The sequence below is a fragment of the Echiichthys vipera genome (assembly GCF_963691815.1).
Source record: "Echiichthys vipera genome assembly, chromosome: 22".
Taxonomy (NCBI): Eukaryota; Metazoa; Chordata; class Actinopteri; order Perciformes; family Trachinidae; genus Echiichthys; species Echiichthys vipera.
In genome coordinates this window covers 14,338,907-14,353,158 of record NC_139847.1, presented here as the reverse complement: position 1 = coordinate 14,353,158, position 14,252 = coordinate 14,338,907, and the positions used below count along the sequence as shown (strand labels likewise).

The 14,252-nt window shown below is 42.8% G+C and overlaps 1 protein-coding gene across 2 annotated transcripts in view; it reads right to left on the bottom strand.

The window, feature by feature from the left end:
* plcb3 (phospholipase C, beta 3 (phosphatidylinositol-specific)) overlaps positions 1-6,658 on the bottom strand; it is a 56,576-nt gene extending 49,918 nt beyond the window's left edge. For both annotated transcript variants that reach the window (XR_014593711.1, XM_083936974.1), the window contains exon 1: positions 6,091-6,658. Coding sequence is in view for 1 of the 2 variants with exons in the window: in XM_083936974.1 (XP_083793100.1) it covers positions 6,091-6,189 (99 nt within the window). In the remaining variant the exon portion in view is untranslated. The remainder of the gene's footprint in view (positions 1-6,090) is intronic.
* Between the last annotated feature and the right edge of the window lie 7,594 nt (positions 6,659-14,252).

Genomic DNA, 14,252 nt, shown 5'->3' with positions numbered 1-14,252 from the left:
GAAACAATAAACTTGTAGAGGTTAACAATGGCATACTCTCATTTGCTCTCTTGCTGAGAGTTAGAGGAGAAGATTGCTACCATATTGTTAGTTTAATAGCAGCTTATATAGCTTAAAAAACAGCTACGGGGAAAAAGCTGGTCCTCTTTTAGTTTAGTAGTTGTCTGAGCCGACCTAACCAATACAATGCAACATATTAGCTTTTCACTTCAAATGTTCATACATATTCAAGAAATATGAGTGTCAGTTTTCTCTTAATTTCCCCTTTTTCCAATTCTTGATCCTAAGCTAGGCTAACTGTCAGTAGCATCATGATTACCATACAGACATGAGACCGGTATCTCTCTTCTCATCTAAAGGCCCAGACACACCACACTGACATCAAAGAACCTGCAGTGATGAAGGCCCACTGTTGCAATGTCTCTTGTTGCCTGTCCCTGGGCCAAAAATTTGCACTTCAACACAGCGTACAGACTACAGCCTACAACAGTCTGTGCCTGCACAAGGGGAAATCTGGTGACAGAAATCTGTATTTCTCATTCAAATAGGGAAACCAGAAGACTGACAGGACGGATAGAAGAAGCTAGCTAGCCAGTTAGCATATCAACAACACAACCTGATGCTGAAAGCACAAATTGTATTACTGTTGGCGAACAATAACACAATTGAGAAGGGAAATCTTATCTGACATAACAAGTTTGTTTATGATCCAATACCCTCTTGACTTTAGTCGTTTTCTTTACGTTCCTCTTCTCATGCATCGAACAGCCAGTCAGAGTGCTTTCCCCACATCAGAGGGCTCCGCCACTGAAACAACATGCTGAATTGACCGAAAAGCCATCAACAAGGGCCGCCTAGTGCCAACAATGCGGTATACACAGCAAAAACTAAGGCAACAGATGCTCACTCACGGCCGTCATTGCCCAAAATGTTGAATTGTTCCTTTAGCAATCTGCATTAGCATCTGTGGTATAGCTTGACAGACCATAATTTAGGTTTAAATAGACTCAGATGTGCTGACAATCATCCAAACCACATTCTAGTTGAGAACTAGATATTTGGCTGCTTCCAATCAACTGAATGATATAAACTTTCATGGATGGAAATGCAGCACTTAGGCACCTAGAGTTTCAAACTAGATGGTGGTGGTGAAAACAGTAGATCCAAAAACGCCTTGTCAGGATATTTGTGAATGGGGAACAAGTGTCTGTTTGGTTTGGCAACACAGTACTGATAACCACTGAGGACAACAGCGGCAGTAAAGTGTCCTCATCTGTCAACAGAGTTCAGAGCTCCTCTAAGTGAACTGTGCTGCTGTCTGTTAGTTCTGACTAAATAATCCCAACCAGACTGCAGGAAACTACCTCGAAATGCAACATTTTATGGTGCATCATTACAGGCATTTTGAACTGGAGCCATAACCATCCCATTCCCAACAGTCTAATTAATGAACAACTAGTGATTGTGTGTGCCTTTGTGCATAAGACCTGGTTTGTTATTGTGAAATGTGACTTCCTAAAAAAAGAAATCCCAAAAAGTGCATTTTCCCCATATGGTTCTGACCAAGGACAACATGTAGCAGTGAACATGTAAAAAAGTCCTCTCATTTACATATTCAGTGTCTGTTTTGAAAGTACAGTATAACCACACAAATCTTCAGGGAAGTGGCACAGTGGAAGTGTATTTGAATATCAGGTGCAACTATAATCAGGCTGAATGAAAAGTAAGTTTTAGGTGTAAAGAATGCGTATTCTAAAGCACACTGACAGAGAGCCAAGCTGCTCTGTAGACAAGCTGTCTGTCTCGGTTTGTTTAATTAGCTGTTTGGAAGGAATTTTAACTGAATTCCAGTTGGAATTCGTCTAAATTGAATTGTGGCCGGGCTGCAGAGGGCGGAGCGGCAGCAGACACTGGGAGGGAGGGAAGGAAAATGGTTTGGCTCTGGAGCCTTACAACAAGCTCCAACAGGAAGTCATTCAACGTGAAACACACACACCCAGAACAAAACAACCCCACACTAACACACACACACACACACACAAGCACACGTGTGTACACAAGCCGAAGCATAGAAGAAAGACGGTCAATTTGGAATGCATTTCTCCCCCCTGCATGAGTCAGTGTGTGTGTGTGTGTCATTTGATGGGCCTACAGTAGACGGCAGCAGCAGCAGCTCAGCGACAGATGAATATAGGATTGAAAAGTGAAGGAGGAAAAGGAGAGGATGAAGGGATGTGGGGGATAAGAGAGAAGATAAAGAAATAAGCCATGTGGTGGGAGGATGTAGTGATGAGGAAGGGGGTGAAAAGAGAGGGACCGGGGTCAAAAGTGGGGTTTTCATGTAAACACACTGCACTGCCCTTGGGCACTTTCTGTGTGTGTGTGTGTGTGTGTGTGTGTGTGTGTGTGTGTGTGTGTGTGTGTGTGTGTGTGTGTGTGTGTGTGTGTGTGTGTGTGTGTGTGTGTGTGTGTGTGTGTGTGTGTGTGTGTGTGTGTGTGTGTGTGTGTGTGTGTGTGTGTGTGTGTGTTTCCTAATTCTTTTCTCACTTTGCTAAGTCCTTAAAGGAGTACACCAAGTTTTTGGGATAGTAGCCCATTGGTCAACTCGTGTCCCTGGTAGACTTTGATTTAGCCTATGTAAGCAACTCCCTGTGGTTCTGTGTTTTCTGCAGCACAGTTGAGGTGAATTTTCTTTGTTTCCTACACAAACAGAGCCGGACTGAGTCATGCTTAATTTGATATGGATAACCTTTAGAGTAGAATCTGTTCTGAACTTGATAGAAAAAAAACTGCATGAACCCCGGCTTTGGAATAATTTACAGAAGCTTGGAAACACTTCACACAAGGCATTCAGATGTCACATTAAGAAAAAGTTAAATAAGTAATTCAACTGTTAAATATAAGCTATCTCCTTTACGCCTATTTTGCCCTATGGTATTATGTTGTATGGAATTGACATTTGTTGTATTTCAAATGCATTTTGCTGGGAATCTGGGTTAATTCTGCTGTTTTCTTTAGTAAAGTGTTGAGTGTCAAAGCTCCATAGATGATGAATGGTGAAAGATGTTAAAGATGACACTGAGGGCGCACTCACACTGTCCTTCCGCACCGCGACCCGGGCTTTAGGGTACTTGTCCCCCCTCCCTCTCCCCCCGCGCCCCAGCCCCGTTTGTACTCACACTGCCTGGGCCAAGGCCATCACGCCGTAACACATCACACGCATTGATCGCGTGTGTGTGGCTTTGTTTACAAATCTTTCCATAGACCTCAGAGTTTTTGTGCGTCTTGTCGACTGATTTTGAATCTTTTCATCGACCCAAATCTGCAGTAAACACTCCACCTCCGCATCACACCAACGTGAACCTTTCACCGCCATTGTTGTTGTTGTTAAATGTCCGCGCATGGTTCGTCCTTCTATTTTCTATGTCCGAACAGGCGCACATACTGCTACCGCCGTAGGGCTCGTGCTCGTGCTCGTATACGTGTGCACGCTCGTGCTCGTACATGTGCAAACGGCTCTGCTAAAGCCCACCTCTTTCAAGCGGGCCGTGGGCGGCCCGCTGGCCGCAGTTATGCACAGAGCGGGTGCACTCACACTGCTTAAAGGTACTAGGCTTTAGCTGAAAAAACGGTTTTGGCCCGGGACAGAAGGACAGTGTGAGTGCGCCCTGAGAGCACCCAGGGCAATGCTGCGAGTATATGAAGACATTTTCGGTTTCACAGCTGACACCACGACAAGAGAATAAAGCTTATTGGGTATAGAAAATAAAACAAAATCAATCTCCCATTCATTTTCTATGAGCAGCTCCGAATTTTATACTTGATGACATCACTAGTTTGAAACTGACTGCTCTTGATTGAGAGAGTAGCTCATGTTCATGAATACTGGTGGGCCATGGAAATAACATATTGGAGTTCTTCCTTTAAGTGGTGTTCCTCTTTAACTGGCACACCGTCTTGCTTTTACTCCTTACTTATTGTATGGATTTGGCAGGTAATGTGCTTTATGGGTGAAAAAATGAAAAAAATGGGTTTCTTCAAAGAGCTTCTGACGAGCTGAGGCATCGTTTTGTTACAACAGAAGAAGGATGTGAAGCCTGTCTCACTAAACAGGATAACTATGGTGGCTGGATAACTGCGTGGTGAAGCTGCAGTGCATACAGCTCTACAAAATAGTGCAAAGGTGCAATGCAAACAATTTCTCAAGAGAAACCCCTGACATTTGTGAAGATGGAACCAGGGAATTTACCTTGATACATAACTTAGACAATTCATCAGTTATATAAAAAAAAATAGTTTACAGCTAGTTTTCTCACTTCATGCATTTAGACACATTAGCTCAATGAGTGTCTTGTATGTTCAGGACAAGTTTGCAACTGAATAAGTGCACTGAATAAACCCTGCGGCTCTTTTTACATTCGTTCAGCCTTTCTCAACGTGTTCTGTGTATAATCCTGAACTGTGAGTGTCTTCATTTGCAGAATAGAAGGATTTACTGATTGCAGATCAGGAGGGGGCTCAATTTATTATATCTATGTTTAACAATAGAGCATCTTTGACATCTTGTCCCCGAATACAAAAGGATGCCTGTAATTATGTTATCAGCTCTGCATTCGGGAAAATATATCTCTCTCTCCCTCTCTCATCCCTCCTCTCACAGATGTGTTCTCTCTCTCCATTTATCCTCCATAATTCACATGTTGATTTTAGCGGGCAATAGCAAATAGAGAGGATGAAAGATATACAAGGCATGCACATGGTTTAGAGTGTTCACACACTTAATCACCAACATAGCCATTTCCTGGGAATTCCCTTTGAGAGGGAGACAGAGGGAGTTAGTGTGAGAGGCAGCGAGAGAAAGGAAATCAAAAGGACATGGTTTGCACTGTTTGCGTGACAAGACCCTCCTTCTGAGGCCAGACACACACACAAGCACACATCCCGTCATCATCGCAACGTGTTAAACTCTGTTGAAGATATGTGGTTTTGCATTCAACTCTGATGGTGTCCATTTTCTTCTTTATGTGTGTGGGTGAGTGTGTGTGTAACAGCACACCTGACCTCATATCTGCAAAGTACAACTATGATAACAGTCTTGTGCAATATTTCAATGATCACACACACACACATAATTGTTGGAAGACCCAGGTCTGTAGTTAGAGCCAGATCAGTCAGCAACCCAGTTAATCATTGATGGTCTCTCTCACTCACTCACTCACTCACACACTCACACACACACACACATATAAACAAACACACAATTATTATGGTCAGTGGGCAGGCTTCAGGGTTACCAGACACGCTGCTCCGGAAAGAAAGAATAAGTAGAGGAGGGACAATAGAAAAGGAGTCCTAGAAAATTAAAAAAACATACACATGATAATTGGTTTATTTCAGGGTGTGATTTGCAGCTCGAGGTGCACTCAAATTTCCAAATCCCTGAAATGGAGGCTTCGGATTCCCACTCAGACAGGTGCTTTCTCCTCTAACAGGACATGGAAACGGGAAGAAGAAGAGGAGGGTGTAAAGAAAGCGTCCGGGCTGAACCCGAGCCCGAGGAAAACCGGCTTGACAAGAATTCAGCGCATTCAAGCACTGCAGCCAGCAGTCAACGACAGGGGAGTTTTCTACTGGAGTATCTGATGAACGCACACACACTCGCAAATACAGTGGGCTTCTGTGTCCAGCGCACATTTGTGAGGCTATTTACGCACCTGCACATTACACACACACACACACACACACACACACACACACACACACACACACACACACACACACACACACACACACACACACACACACACACACACACACACACACACACACACACACACACACACACACACACACACACACACACACACACAGGTCTCGTGTGTCACTTCACAACAGTGGGCCTACTGTCAAAAGCAGGCTGTCATGTTGTGTGCCTCTTGTCTCTGACTCAAAGCCGATCACATCAGGAGAACTTCTTGATCAACGAACACTGATTTGTTTCACTTTTGAGGCTCTTACAGCGACACTTAGCGTGTGTTAAGTGCTGTCTGGGGACGAAACAAAACCAAGTTTAGAACATGTCATTCTCACCTCGTCCCATTTGATGAATTTGCCCCCCTTCTTCAGCGCTTCGTGGACGGACACGGGTTTGAGCTGCAGCGCGTGGACTCCCGGCTTGGCCCCGGCCATGGCGAGGGACTCCTTGCCCGGGTGCCAACGCCTAAACCCCGGCTAAGTTGAGCTGGACTCCTCGGAAGGAACAAAAACGCTCTTCCTTCCTCCACTTCCACCACGGAGCTTCTTTTTTCTTGTCTTTTTCCGGGGAGAGGGTGAGTTGCGAGGACGAAGGGAGGGAAAGTTTTTTTCAGACACTGACTTCAAAAGTTAGTGATCCTCACCGAGAGTTTGAAGAACATGAGGAGTAAAATCCAGGGAGAGAAAGACGGGACTTGACTGCTTCAGCGCCTGCCGCCGCTGTCTTGTCCGCGTCCACGCTTCGCGGTGGCGCGCCTACTCCTCTTTTTTATTATAGGCTTTGATTCATATATTTGTTTATTTATGCAGGATCCTTTAATCACGCACTTGAGCCCGCGGAGAGATCCTTTCCTTCCTTCCTCCCATCTGGTCGACCCCTCTCCTCTCCTCTCGCTCCTCTACCAACTTTCTCTGCTTCCTCTCTCTCTTGTCGCCTCCAACGCGTTTCTTCTTTTCTCCTCCTCCTCTCCTCCCTGCATGTTTTCTGTGGGGGGAAAACAAGAGAAGATTCCGAGGGAAGAGTGAGGGAGAAGGACAGCGTCAGATAGCGCTGAGTGAATGAGGAATGAGAGAGGAGGGGGGAAGTGAGAGTTTGTATGAAAGGGGTGTGTTTTAATTCAGTTCCTCTGCCTGCCAGTCTGTCTGTTTGCATGTCTCCTAACATTTGCATAATGAATATTAACATAAACATGATAGTGTATGCTTTATTCTCTGAAATAATACCCCCCCCCCCCCTCTATTATCTATTGGCTCTATGTTTACACACCTTTAATGGTTTACTTCATCTCTGAATGCAGTCGAACTTGCTGGGACTTAAAGGTGTACTCCAGTGATTCAGTATTGTACTTCCATGAAGTTTGGGGAGTTGTGAGAGGCAGATCTTTCTTAAAAGAATGGTCAAAATGAAAGCAGATATCTTGATTTACAGCCCATTCAACATGCTGAAACGGGCGAAAAACTGCAAGCTATTGCCAACGGTAACAAGACCGCAAAAACTAGGGCAATGGTAAGTCACAGTCTGCCCAACTTCGACCTTCGGCTTGGTATGTCCCTGCGTTCAGACGGGCTGGGAAGCAGAATACTTTTACTTTTTGGATATAATCATCTACGTGTACTATCTTTTGGCAAGAAAGAAAACAAGTGGATTTCCCAAAGTTTAAAACTGTTCTTTGGAGGAGCAAAAAGGTTTTCAACTACTGCCATAGCATGGATCAAAACAGTGTAAGACCCATCTCTATTTGAAGGGGACGGTTAACACTCATTTTCAGGGTCATACATGTATTTTAGGTTTCTACTAGAACATGTTTAAATGCTTTAATGTTAAACAAACATATTCTTTTTCTCATAGTGTCTGTCTGAATATAGCTGCTCTGATCGGTCAGCGTTTCTGGCTCTTCCACATCTGCTCTTTCAGCATCTTTGTACTGTCATTGCAGTCGGGGAATGACTGAAGTGGCACTGCAGCAGCACTTTCCATCTATGTATAGAATAGTTGTGACATCACAAGCATACAGAAGTCCTGACGGCTCGTTTAAAGACACAGTTTCTGAATACAGGCTGTGCGCATTTCTCTGTGGATCGAGTGTTTTGATTTTGATATATAGCACCTCAACCTGCTTTATTATTAAAAAAAAGACATGGAAATCTCACTTTTTACAATATAGGACCTTTTATATCACAGGCATGCAAATATTCATCATCACCTACTTACTTTGCAGGAAAGCAAAATTGTAATCAAAAGCTGTTTTAATTGCTTTGAATTATTTTCCTTGGTGTTGACAGTGACAGCATATGTTTGGATGCAGCAATGTTATTAAAAACACGGTAGCAGTTATTGGAAATATGCAGTGATCAGTTTTGAGCTCACTCTGAAGCAATAGAGGTGACGCAAGAAGTCAGATTCTTGTATATTTAATAAATGATAATAAATCTGCATCATATAAACAGGAAATAATTAAGAGGATTTGGAGGTAAGGTAATTGAAGCCACTGATAGACATTAGGTAACTTTCCCCTGCCTCTGCCTGATCAGTGGTAGCGTGGTAGAGTATCATGTTTTAAGAAGCGTGAGAGCAAATGAGGCTGCACGGTTACAGTGCCGTTCAAATCCCGCTGCCAAGTAAGATTACAACTTGGACATCTCTCTTTTTTTAAATACAGAGCAACAGATTTTTTGGCAACCGTTGCCATTCTTCAACTCCCTAACTACACCGGGCAGGAATGTCTGCTATGCTGCAGCCTGCTGACTGACTGCCTGGTGGTGTGTTTTTCCTTGACCAAAACCATAACGAGGAAGAGGAAATCCAAAGAAAATCCACAGGAATCAATCAGAAATAATCTATAATGAAGACAAACTTCCATATTTGTGCCTAGAAAATGCTGGTGTCAGTGATACACGACCCTGAGGAGATGCATTGTTTAACAATTCAGCAGCTAGACAGACTGGCTTTTCCGTATGTGTCGATTCTCTTTGTATATCTAAGCTGTGTGTGTTTGGGTCTGGGCCGTAACTGAGTCCAGGCTGACCTGTTGATTAATCTGATCCTGAACCACCGCACGCACCCTCTCAAATGACAACAAACAAATACAAGATGGACACATGCATATGCATCATTTCAACAGTGCAGCACGAATGAACAAGCAGAGATATTGTGTTTCTCTGGTGCATAATAAGATGCACACACACTCAAACACTCATACACACAAATTAATTTCTTTTTAGCCAGATTACATTGTTTTGAATGGTGCATTTGAAGTGCAGGCACCTGTGGTGTCAATAGACGGCCTCCTCCCTCCATTCAGCCATCTCTCAGTCCTCGCTCTTTATAACAAATACATTCTCTCTTTAGGTCTCTCAGTCCTCTCTCTGTAACAGATAAGCACACTTCCTTCCCCCCTGCTCTCTCATTCCAACAGGTGTCCAGCTCCCATTGGTCAGTGGGACACAGTGTATGTGGTGCTCATCTGAATAAACATGAAATTAGGCAACAAAACATGTTTGCCCTCTGTAACAAGAGTGCTTTGGTCCTGCTCTCTAGAACAAAGTGCTGCACCTGAGGCCTATCACAACTGTGTTCATATTGAAATGTAGTTATTGTTTGTGGGGGGTTTTTCCATTCACCACTTAGTTCCAGACTGAAATATCTCAACAACTACTGAATGGATTGCCATTAAATTTGGAAGAAACTGTCATAGTCCCCAGAGAATGAACGCAAATGCCGATAGCTCCACCAGCAGGTTAAAGGCCCCAAATTATGCCCTTTTTTTAGGTTCATACTTGTGTTTTGTTCCTACTAGAACATGCTTTAATGTTCAAAAAGCCCCTCTGCCAAAAAAGCCCAGTCTGATTGGTCAGTGTTTCTGGGTCTTCTGCCTTTGGTGTGTTTGCACAACATGTTCTCATCAACAGGTTCGTAAGTTCTGCTCCAACATTTGTATGATGCATTACGAAACAGGGAATGGAAGTCAAACCGCAAAGCAGTGACGGACCATTGGGTTGGTTAGGTTTAGGCATCAAAACGACTTGGTTAGAATTAGAAAAAAGGCTGTGGTTTGGCTTCGTATGTCCGGGACATGAACAGCAATGGGAAATGAACCCCTCTCCTTTTTATAAAATAATTACATGCAATAGACACGACTTACAGGGTATTGCTTTCTTCAGTAACAAAAACGTGAAATACACTCAAAATAAATGTGAAAATCACAACTGTACAGAAGTCCTGACAGCTCGTTTAAAGACACTTTCTGAATACAGGCTGTGAGCATTTTCTCTGTGCATTGAGTGTTCATACTTTCACATATTTATATAGCACCTTGGCCTGCTTTATAATAAAAAAGACATGCAAATCTCACTATTTACAAAACGGGACCTTTAATTTGTGAAATATCTCAACATCCATTCAATGGATTTGCACAACAACATTTTTGTACTGAAATGTAGGGCTCCTAGGGGATGAAGCCTAATGACTTTAATGAGCCCCTGGCTTTTCCTGTAGCACCACCAGTATGTTAACATTTAGTGACATGTCCTTACAGCCATCGGATGGGGGTGCCATGAAACAGCTGCAGTGTCCTCACAATCTCACAATACCAAATACAGGAATAAAGATGAGAGAGTAAATGGAGCAAAAGAGGACAAGCAGAGCAAAGGCAAGAATCCCTTAATTAAAGAGATACAGGGGAAAAGAAAGATTTAAGGGAGGAAGGGAGTGGAATGAAAGGAATAGAGATAGTTTACATTCATTGGAAATGTAAGTGGAGCAAATATTGAGATATAATCTTGTTTGTGTTCATCTTAACAAGGAAGTCATTCCTGTTCTCTGCTTCTCCGACAGTGAAATACAAGTTTTGGAACTTAAGAAAGTCAGTAAGAAAGAATAAAGGGCTGTAGGGTAGAAGGAAGAGGGTTGAGTTTGGGATACTTGTAGGCTTCAGTAAAAAAGGAGAACTCATAATGGCCTGTTAATAAAGAGGGTTATGAAAAGAGACAAGGGGGGAACAATAGAGGTTAAAAATGGAAGAATGTGAGGGACAGAGACACATGGAAAAGATCTTGCAGAGAAAGGGAAGACCCCGACCACTCCTCTCTCTCTCTCTCTCTCTCCTTCTTTCCCTCTCTCTAGTAACAGCCAGATCATTCTCTCCAACGCAAAGCCAAGGACTCACAAAGACACATTGTATAAAGACGCACAGGCATATTCACTGTCCCGCCACACACTGCCCCCTCTCCACACACACATAGGCATGCACAGATACACACATGTACAGTACACACACTAGCTTTAATAAGAAAAGCCTGACTCAGTCAACAGTAGCAATAAAAAACTTGATCAGATTATTCTCCATAGCTCTGCTGAGATTTTGGGCCTGAGGTCGCTGACAGCTCACTGGAGACTGGACCCATCTGTCTCCATAACAGTGCAAGGTTATTGTCCAGAAAAGCTATCATGTGGGCATGTGAGCAAAGTGCTGATTACAGTTGTCCCCAGAAGAGGCATTCATAGACAATGCAGATGAATACGATGATGGGCTTTCATGATAGTTCCATTCATCACACTTCACTCTGACCAAATGAGATTAGCCCCGGCTGTCAATCAGTTCCCCTGCAGCCTCAAAATGTCTCACAGGGGGGGAACTGAAGCCAAGATTGTTTATGCTTTTAGCACAGTCACGCATGCAACATAATCCTATACTGCCATCTTGTGGCTTCATGGCAACACTGCCCTCCCCCTTTGTCCAGCGCTTGGCTGGATTGTGCAAGAGTTAGGAATGTGGCTGCACTAGTTTCAGCTCCAGTCAGTCGCCCTGTAATGGGAGAATCCTGGGGGGTGTAGCCTACCTGTGTATGCGCACACCTGTACACACAGAAATCTGTGTTAAGTGTATTTGCACAAGTGAATCAGGGTATAACCCCTGTGTACGCTGCATAAACAACAAACAAAACTCTCAAGCACAATATAATAATCATGATAGTGAATAAAATGGAAACATTACAATAAAGTACAAACAATACAGTGTTGGATTCAAATTTCAATATGCTGTAGTACACTATACACACTACAAGTGCTGACTTCACAAGTTTTTTTGTTTAATTCCTCATGTTATATGGCCATTAATAATTGAAAAGAAAAACTTGGTGTTACAAATTCTTGCTCAAAGAAATCAGGCCAGCTCTCGATGTGTGGGTCTGACTTGGTCAGTCTCCAGCGGTGTATTAATTTGACCTCTGACCTCCTTGTGGAAGAAGCAGAAAAAATAATGTGTCATAATAGTCTTGAACAAAGTGCCAAATTGTGCAATGGCAAGAAACAAAGTGAATGCAAATGTACTGAGGAAAAAAACAAAACAGATTTTTTCCTCACAGAGCTGACATCTGAGTGGAGACGGCTCGACAGTTCCCCCCTGTGGGTGAATGACTCCTGGCTCTTTGTAAGAATCAAAAGGAGAGAGGTCTGTATTTCTGAGAGCAGAGTTCTCCAAATAAATGTCCAGAAGTGCATGGAAATGCATAACTAAATTAAGGGTGCCCCTCTTAGTCAATTAGTTAACTAATCAAACAGATTTCTAAAGGTTTTTTTAGTTAATCAGACTTTTTAATATGTTTTTTATGCTGAATGAAAGGAAACGTATGATCACATCCCTGATCAACACAAGATTTAAATAGGTTCTTCTGCATGATTTTTTTTTGTTTTACAGATCAATTCAATCAAGTCATCTAGTACAAAACAAAATGTTTAATTGAGACAACCCCTAAAATAAATACGATGACAGCCTAGTTATAGTGTCAAGCCAGGTATGAGCTGCACAAGGTGAAAATACTCAGTGGTCACATAGAAGAGGAAGTCAAGACTGAGAGTGGACTGCTGAATGTGTCTCTTTCACTTATGTTGTTACTGTGCATGTGTGTACACTTACTTTGCAGTACTTTAGTTGTTTTTTTTAATTGTAACATTTTTTTCAGACTGCAGTATTGCTACTTTTGCTTAAGTAAAGGATGTGAGCACTTCCTATACCGCTGTTACCTACCAGTTCCTAAAGGTCACAATGTCAGAGCAAGAAGAGGTCTTTGTGTCATCCACAGCTCCCTTTTAAAAAAGTAGTAAAAGAGTGTCTGGATAAGTGAAACACATCTGTTTTGGTGGCTTTTTACCTAAAGAATCTGGGGGAGTCTGACAGATAACCATGTTACTGTGGCACCATGGACTAATCAGGTACACAGTATGGTACAGCTACATACAGTGTTGAGTAATAACACATCGGTGTCATATATTAGGTCTCCCACAGTGTTTAAACCCAGCGCTAACTCAGATTTATGGCTATTTGCAAGCATGAGGTTCTCATTGAGATTATTTGAGCTAATGAGATTTTCTCCAACAAGTGCATCATATCATAAAACATGGCAGTGTACCACCACAGTTTCAATGTTGCATGCTAACATTAAACTGACTTCCTCTCCAGAGGTCTATGTCTGTCTGACATGCAGTCGAAAGACCCAAGTCACACACTTAGCTGGTGTGCTGAGGCAGATGCACACAGCTAGTTTGCCTGGTGCGTGTGTGTGTGCGTGTTTGTGTGTGTGTGTGTGTATGTGTGAATGTTTAAGTTACAGAGTGTGTGTTTTGGTCCGTCTGTGCTTACTCAACTGTAAGTTTCAGACATGCTCACTGAATAATTCAGGTTTTTATGTCTTGTTGCCATGGTTGTCTGTGAAATGGTTGCCTGGGCCGAGAGAAGACACACACACATGCACATACATACGCGCACACACATACACACACACACACACACACACACACACACACACACACACACACACACGAACATGTTGACAGATGTGAACACCCCCATACACACTCCAAAAAAGAATAAGAGAGAAAGAGAGAGAGAGAGACAGAGAGAGAGAGACAGAGAGAGAGAGACAATGAATCCCTCCCTCTCTTTACCCCCCCTTCACTTCACACTCCTATTATTATTAAAACTCTTGTTATCAGCCAGTCTAGTTGGGGTGTGGGGTTCCCTGCTGTGACAACACAATGGACAGCCTGTGAAAAAATGGGACTGGTTTCGTGCTAATGGAACACCTTCAGTGTTTGTTTGGTTGTTTTGTTGAGCCAAAAGTAAAATTCCAAAACTGAACTCAAACTAGAAAATCCAGCTGCTTCGGCCAATTTCCACTTCTGTGTATAATCTTAGAGGTCAAAGAACTACATTTCTCCAACAAGGAAAACATACAATAATCATCTCTGTGAATTATAGGCTCATCTTCTAATAAAGTGTGAAATCGAGGTGTGACACTTTGTCTGTATAGGCCCACATCTCACACATTCCAGAGGAGTCAGTTGTTGAGAACCAGTCAAATGAGCATTTGAATACTAAGTATTTGAAGCAGTTAGGCCCCTGGCCAAACTGATTTGTGCAAATACTGTGTAAGTACAAAGTGCTGCACAATGCTGCAAGCCTATTAAGTGTATAATAGTTTGCCTCTCATGGTGAACTCTA